The sequence below is a fragment of the Haliotis rufescens genome, unplaced genomic scaffold (assembly GCF_023055435.1).
Source record: "Haliotis rufescens isolate VD_foot unplaced genomic scaffold, xgHalRufe1.0.p SCAF_1, whole genome shotgun sequence".
Classification (NCBI taxonomy): domain Eukaryota; kingdom Metazoa; phylum Mollusca; class Gastropoda; order Lepetellida; family Haliotidae; genus Haliotis; species Haliotis rufescens.
Window position 1 is genome coordinate 6,914,078 of NW_025963779.1, and position 8,483 is coordinate 6,922,560.

The following is an 8,483-nucleotide window of genomic DNA, read 5'->3' on the forward strand; positions in this document are numbered from 1 at the left end:
AGTTCTTAAGTCAACCATACATGCAGGTTTATTAAAACAGCGTGTATTAAAACAACCTCTCGTCTCAGAGCACTAAACTATCCACTGAACAAATGCAACAATTGTAAGGCAAAGATACCATGTGTGTATCCGCTCCGTACATATCGAGTATCACAGCTTTCTTTAACACATGTAATACGTTATTCACAAGAGTATTTTCACTCATACATAATTTCATGTCATCTAGGTCACAAGGTGTAGAGATATAAACGGGGCAAGGAAAGCACACCTGGCTTAATGTGCAAAATCCCTGTCACTCCCCTCCGTCTTCGTCACTCGTATAGCCCAGAGCTTATTTACGGGCACATGACGCAGAGTGACGTCTATTGTTCTCAAGGGGATCAAACCACTCTCTTCTACGAACCACTGTTGGTGAGGGGCAAGACCTACGTTCAGCAAACCTTCAAGAACTGAGGAGACGTGGGCAGGCACCACTGTATCTCCGACACCCAAGTAATATCTGGCTGGTCCATGTAAGTGATGTTATATTTGGTTCCTTTTACTAGTGTATCTGACTGCCTCCGTGGTCTAGTGGTAGAGCGTCCACCCGGAGAGCGGAAGGTGCGGGGTTCGATCCCAGCCGCATCATACCAAAAGATGCTAAAAGATGGTACTTGTTGTTACCCTGTCTGGCTCTCGGCATTAAGGGGCTAAAACAAGGACTGGTCGGCTCGGAGTCAGTATACTGTGTCTGAGTCGGGTATTCATGTTAAACTGCGACATAGTATCTCAATGGGCTAGCACTATAAATTGGCATCAGTCTGGACTAGTACAAGCAGACACACACACACACACACACACACACACACACACGTGCATGCACGTCGCTATATAAGTGCAATAATCTTGGACGCGACATTAGACCCCATTCCACAACCACCGACAAGTATATATATAGTACAGAGAGAATGAATGGACATTGTACGGAGCCCTGTTGGGGACACAAGCAAAAGTAAACTGCCGGGCAAAAGAAAGTATACACCCATGTTTGATGGTGGCAAAACATGAAACGAACAAGACATGGTTATTCGATGGTGATGTATTTGATACGGGTATCATAGGTATGTTTTGGATCTAAGTTTGCAATGCTTCGGCGACTGTTTTCAACCTAGTGATAGCGTTGGTAATCTTATTGTCAAATTCAATTTTCAAGAGTATTCTTTCTTTTGCCTGGAAGTAAATCTACACCTCTGTACACAGCGCTTGTGTATTATTGTATATACTGTACTTGTATCTATAATATATTTCACCTCTTCATCAATTTCATACTTTCCATTTCCGTCTCGTTAAGATTAAGAAAAGGGAACCGTACGTTGACAGTGTGAGGGGCGTTGGGAACAGGTAGATGTTCATCAACATTAAACACTTCTTTAGTAGAAGATGGTTACGTCCGAAGTTACACTGAAATTCCAACTAACTGAAGAGAAAATGTGCAGTCTGAAACATATGGAAAACCCGTGTTGAGGTCACGATTGTTATACCATCTTTATCTCGAGAAAACTTGTATAAAATTCCAACTAACTGATGAGAATGTGTACAGTTTGAAGTTCAAAACATTTGGAAATACCCACGTTGAGGTCACGATTGTTATACCACCTTTATCTCGAGAAAACTTTATAAAATTCCAACTAACTGATGAGAATGTGTACAGTTTGAAGTTTGATACATTTGGAAATACCCACGTTGAGGTCACGATTGTTATACCATCTTCATCTCAAGAAAACCTGTATAAAATTCCAACTAACTGATGAGAATGTGTACAGTTTGAAGTTTAAAACATTTGGAAATACCCACGTTGAGGTCACGATTGTTATACCACCTTTATCTCGAGAAAACTTTATAAAATTCCAACTAACTGATGAGAATGTGTACAGTTTGAAGTTTGATACATTTGGAAATACCCACGTTGAGGTCACGATTGTTATACCATCTTCATCTCAAGAAAACCTGTATAAAATTCCAACTAACTGATGAGAATGTGTACAGTTTGAAGTTTAAAACATTTGGAAATACCCGCGTTGAGGTCACGATTGTTATACCACCTTTATCTCGAGAAAACGTGTACAATTCAGTAGGTTTTGACTGTTCAGTATACACTTTAGCATTTACAATTCACATTGGTGATTAAGACAGAAAAAAAATCACTTCAAACCATGCAATTTCTTTTCTCTGGATTTAAAAGTCGCCCATTATTCTTTTCATATTTCCAGTGATACAATCAGAAGAGAATGACACTCAGAAATTATGTTGGATATTTGTATTCCTATCATGACGTAAATATAGTCATTGTAAATACACGTATCCATACATTCATTGTATGTAACTACTCAGTGTGCACGACTTACTGTGTCTTAATACGTATATACTACTCAGTGCGCACAAGATAAAAAAACATGTTTGTTCTTGCTCTTAACGGCTTTCCGTAGTATTGTGATAACAGTCATGACGGCATCGAGAATTTTCGCATGTCCTTCATTTTCTTTGACCATGGCATTCCCCAATGGCCCTGACCAAGTCGAGGAACCTAGTTTGAACATTTACGGTACAATGATGAGTGTGTGAGTATGGCTTTACGCCGCTTTTAGTATTATTCCAGCAATATCACGGCGGGGGACACCAGAAATGGTCTTCACACATTGTACTCATGTCGGGAATCGAACCGGGTGTTCGGCGTGACGAGCGAACGCTTTAACCACAAGGCTACCCGACCGCCCCGGTACAATGATGTTTTACATCGTTTTGTTTCTTGTTTAACATTTCAAACTGTCACATAAAGCGATTTCATCACCATAATTATTGTTATTAACTTACAAATACTGACAGTGTATACTGATGAGCACTGAACATGCAGCGACATATATCATGAACACGTATGCTATTATTAATTTCCAGATAATTCACTTGATATGAAGGAAGTACTCATCGTGTTCGCCGTCGCTGCGTTTGCAGTGTGCGACGGTCGTGTTCTATCCGCACCGAGACTGGCTCAGGATGCTGCTTTAAACTCGGGAACATCAAGAAACGGTCACATGGGCGCCGTAGCTTCCGGATTGACCGGAGGTGCTCCCCTGCAGGAATACCCGTATCCCCCGGCCTGCTTCCCCAACACTTGCCCAATCTATACCATCACTGCTACTGCTTCTGAGGTAAAACTGATGACCTCCAGCTTATTCGCAATTAACGTTATTATTTTAGCCTTTTTTTATTAATAGAACAAAGAGCTATTAATTTGTCTTTTGTATAGTCACGTCCCTGTGAGTGGATGAGAGAGGGTGTATAGTTTTACGCCGCTTTTAACAATATTCATGGAACATCACGGCATAGGACTCACTAAATGGGTTCAATCTGAGTCTTTCGCGTGACGAACGAACGCTTGCACCACTTGACTACCCTGTCAACTTAAGTCCATATAAATAAATGTGTTAGCAATAAGATTAATTGCTACCGGGCTGCATATCATCGACTTTCTGTAAGTTCTATCGAAGTTCTTTGCTGTGTAATCATACAGAACTACATCTTCCCGGGACAAGGGAATTAACTGACTGTAAAAATCCATTTTCCACCCTTGCCGAACGAGGCTGGAATTTCAGGGATCGATCGTAGCGCCACCAGTGGCTATTACGAGTTATGTCCCTTCTATGTCTCTCCCATTGACCAGTCAGATACCACCTCTAATAACACTTGCAGCGTCCAGCCAAAACGATCTGATCGATAATCAAAATCTATAACGGGTCTTACTTCGCGAAGTGTATCAACTTACATGAGCACCTTGATTAAAAATATGATTTGCTTTGCTTTGCTTTGCTTTTTGTGCTTTGCTTTGCTTTGCTTTGCTTTGCTTTGCTTTGCTTTGCTTTGCTTTGCAAATCCTGCAATTGGCCGAAATCTGCACGGCAGTTTACGAACCGGATGTCGATTTCGTTACGCGATTTCAATTGGACTATGTATAAACTCGTTAGTCCAGCCAAAATATGCCCCCATAATTCCAGCCGAGGTCGACAAAGGTGGAAACTGGACTTTTATCGTCAGTTAACTCCCTTGCCTCGGGAAGATGACAGAACTAAATCATGACAGAAGTTTAAAACTTGCAAGTGCAGGAAAGATGAAACAGACAAGTGTCAACCATTAGAATACATGTATATCTGAAAAACTCTTCATACCAATATTTGAAAGATTTCCCTAACGAAAACAAATGACATTTAAAGCACTTATCACACCTCATCCTTTTTATGAGTATGTGCTAGAACATCTGGCATATCCCAGTCCACTGTGACAGAAAATCGGCTCACTTCATGAGATAAACATGGTATTTGGCAAGGACTGAATGAGTCTCTTTTTTTACATTTTCTGTTTCAGAAATACGAGACGAGACAGTACCCGGCTGGTAAGTGGCTGAAAGCCACAACACAACCATACGATGTGCGACACATCGAGTCCAAAGACATCATCGACTACATCATCAGCGCGAATTCACTGAGTGAGTTACACAATGATGGACATACGTTCGATGGCCACTGTATATAGTTTACAATATGACAATGTTGAATTCTGATATTAACATGACATGGGTAGTCTGTCAGACACTGAAACAAATATATCCAACACAGCCCATGCAAGTCTATAATATTTGTCAAGTCTAGATTACTGCACTATCTGAAAATGAAGAGTCTCTGGGCTCCTTTTTATGATATTTTATTACGATAATTTAACAACTGTTTTTTCTGTAAAATGTGTTGATTTCATAGACTAGATGTTAGTCTTATTAAATAGGTAAATCTTATGCTTACCCTTTTCGCGAACACCTGGTGTCATCACTGATCTTCAGTGATCAATTCATATAACTTTCACCGCTGATTTGTCTTTTACGCCAGATGGAATATTTTCGGCAGATTCTCAAAACTGATTATTCACTGGCGTTGACGTTTTATGTTATAGTGCACTACTAGGGAACCATACGGGTCACGAGGAAGTACATGTGCTTAAAATGTCTTCGGAAGTAGCATAAGCTCCGAACTCTTGGTGGAACTAAATATATGAACAAATTATGTGAACTGACTTCATTACCAATGAAACTTGAAGTATCAGTGTAGCGGTCAATACCAACAAGCACGTTAGTTTTATTCAGTGGCAGAAGGGAGTGAAAATATATTTTGGTCCAGTTTCCACAATATATACAATGATGGGAGGGGGGAGGGGCACAAGTGTTTTATTAACAGCTATACCCAAATAACTGCGCTTTGGCGAGTGTACACCAAGGATATCCATAAATGAATTCTCAACTTCCGGGCAATAAAAAGTATACACTTGAACCTTGAACCTTGATGAATTTCTATCAAATAGTGATGTTAGCTGGTGTTTGCGAAACGGTTAGCGTATCCTGCTTCACCGAAGGCACCCGTCACAAACACATGCAAAGGCAGTAAAGTATACATCTGAACAAACATGAAAACACCGCCACAAGCTCAGAACAAAAAAAAGATTTTATATTCTCCTGAACATTCAAAATAATAACGTTGTTAGATTATCAGCTTCGAAGTACTTCCAGTAATGTTAGCAGAACCAATCAGAATCCATCATTTCAACCACCAATCATAACATCCCTACCTAAGCCCTTTCAGGTTAATGTTTTCCCATTGTTAATTTTTACCTTACCACAAACGTACTGGTCACTACCTATGCCCATTTAGGTTTAATGTTTCAACTTTTTTATTGCTTCCCTTCCACAAAAGATGACATGTCCTGTGCATAGAGTCACATACAGTGGCCTCCATTTTGTTTCTATTAAAAGACAAAACCCTGCAGTACGCCGTGCCCGTGGTGGTTAAGGTGGACGTCCCTCTCGGCCACGCTGCCGTCTACAAGAGGTTGATGGCCCAAATGTCCTCTGTTGGGGTCATAATGCAACAAAAGCGGAACGAGATTATTAAACAGCTGACAGAGCTGCAACAACAGCATCAGCATCTGCAACCCCACCAGCTGATGGTGGAGCTGCAGAAGAGGATGCAGCCGATGAAGCAGCAGTACCGGACCCTGACCGCCGGCATCTACAGTGAGTTCTCCACCTTCTCCCACAACTACAACATGACGCTGTACCTGTACTTGCACCCAGACTACCATCAGAACACCCCAACACCCACCAACCCTAATGTCACCATCGTGGACTCACCTGGATTCTCCGTCTATGCCAAGTAGGTATTACAAAAGGACTATGCCCATTGCCAGTATAGGTCTAATGAGATGTGGGTGGATCTCGGACATTGTCTGTTAGTGATCAGGGTCATCATTGACAGCAAAATTGAGGCACATCTTAGAATTTTACACAGCTGACAAAGAAAGTAGCGGTTGGAGACTTGAATCAAATCTACTAGGACTGCCAATTATATCGAGCCTGGAACCCCTTTAATGAAACGATGAGGTCTAAAGAGCAAAGTGTGTCCCTTCTGGGCTTTATTTGTTCCCAAACCAGCTCCTATTGTAAAAGGACCCGTGAAGATTCCGGGGTAGAATAGGTCTTCAGCAACTGGATTCACAGGGATTCACAGGGATTCGAACCCAGGATCATAGGTTTCTGGCGTGCCTAAAGGGACGCAACTCTGCACAGCGAATTGCGGCGCCTTAGACGACTGGCCCACAGGTGCTCCCTGGGCCAATAGGAACCAGCAAATTTGATCCAAGTATTTCAAAAGCATAATTATATTAAATACATCACAGAAATATTGTCTGAGTTTCACATACATTACTAACACCTCCAAGTCCTGGATTTAAAATGGCTACGAGACTAGCAGCATATTGTCTCACAGACTGTTCAGTGTGTTATACATTATACATTATACCTGTTGAAGATTAGACTATTTCACAACACACAATGACTTAGCTAATTATTCTCTATCTTCCTACGTGCACATGTATATCATTTGACAGCAAGACTGATCTGTAAACTCACGTAATGATGATAATCTGTTTACAAAATAATCAGCACCCTAATAAAATCCCAGCAACCTCTGTTGGTCGCAAGAGGTGACGAAAGGCCATCCTCTATGTGTTGATTGCGTGTCATCTCACCCCGACTGCTCTGGGTGTTCCTAAAAGTATCAACCTCTGCCTTGTCTTGTCAGGTTCGATCCTGTTTTGTTTGTTTGTTTGTTTGTTTGTTTGTTCTTTAACACCTCCCTCAGCAATATTTCAGCTATATGACGGCGGTCTGTAAATAATCGATTCTGGACCAGACAATCCAGTGATTGATATCATGAGCATCGGGCCTGAGCCCGACCACCCGATCCCGTTAGTCGCCTTTTACGACAAGCACAGCCACCTTTTACGGCAAGCGGGGGTTGTTGATACCTGTTCTACCCCGAGGTAGTTCGATCATGTACAAGCCACCTTTATATTGTTTATATTCTGTTTATACCCGCGTCAAACAAAAAATAAATTATTTACATATCCGGATGACCGCTTTGAAATCCGTAAGTGATTTCTTACATATGGGTGTTATATTTATTCTGTTCTCTACCTCCTGGCGAACATTTATAAATACATTCTCATTAAAAGGTAAAAATATGCATGAATGCAAATAAACAATTTACAGTCACTTGATATTTTATCGTATGCACATTGTGCATTTTTACTCTTAACCCCTCTTCGAAAAACTTCTTTGTTGTACTGTGCGCCTGTTGCCATTCAGTATTGAAACCATTCATTCATTCATTCATTCATTCATTCATTCATTCACATAAGTTTTCATATGATGAATCACATTTTCAGAGGCTACATGGACATGAATGCAGCCTCCTCCTACGACATGGCCCTGAACGTCTCCTCCGCTGCCAACGTGGAATTCAGCAGCTACTACTTCATCGACTACTTACAACGCTACAATGGCTTGAACAAGTTCTTCTACCATGAAGTGTGGCTCAGCACTGATCCAACAAGGCCAGTCCTGTGAGCAAAGGCACTGCACTGCAGCTCAGGGTGTCGAGTGGTCAGCCATCTACCCGTGGCGTTAACGTGTTCTTCATCAGTACAATATGTTTCCTACGTACTTTAGTGCGGGCAGTGAGTGAGTGAGTGAGTTGGGTTTAACGCCGATCTGAAAAGTATTCCAGTTATATCACGGCGTGTCCCCTTAAGAGGTATGAATACCAAAGAAATGCAGGTCTTAGATGCTTACCACCTTAGTGAAACCCACGAGTATGGACATAGGTGAATATGGGATTCGAACCCAGGATCATAGGTTTCTGGTTCGCCTAGGGGACGCAACTCTACACAGCGAATTGCGCAGCCTTATACCGCTGTGCCACCCATGTCCCGACAAGGAACGGCAAAGACAGTCAATTACGTTATGACTATCACAAACCCAACATCCACAGAACTAACAGCTAACACGGTACTACATTCATTATTCACATCGTGTATCCTTGTATGTTTTATTAAACAGTAAATCCCAA

The 8,483-nt window shown here is 41.4% G+C and overlaps 1 protein-coding gene across 1 annotated transcript; it reads left to right on the top strand.

Moving 5' to 3' along the window:
* The first annotated feature begins 348 nt into the window (after window positions 1-348).
* Window positions 349-8,483, top strand: LOC124136707. The gene is made up of 5 exons (XM_046502703.2): window positions 349-512; window positions 2,932-3,185; window positions 4,396-4,516; window positions 5,828-6,227; window positions 7,801-8,483. The coding sequence occupies exons 2-5, from the start codon at window positions 2,946-2,948 to the stop codon at window positions 7,979-7,981; spliced, it is 942 nt and encodes a 313-aa protein (XP_046358659.1). The 5' UTR covers window positions 349-512; window positions 2,932-2,945; the 3' UTR covers window positions 7,982-8,483.

Excerpts from the sequence above, each read along its gene's own strand:
- LOC124136707 (XM_046502703.2), top strand. The coding sequence starts at position 2,946 with ATGAAGGAAGTACTCATCGTGTTCGCCGTCGCTGCGTTTGCAGTGTGC. Across the intron at positions 3,186-4,395 it reads TCACTGCTACTGCTTCTGAG|AAATACGAGACGAGACAGTA; the intron begins GTAAAACTGATG and ends TTTCTGTTTCAG. Across the intron at positions 4,517-5,827 it reads CATCAGCGCGAATTCACTGA|ACAAAACCCTGCAGTACGCC; the intron begins GTGAGTTACACA and ends TTCTATTAAAAG.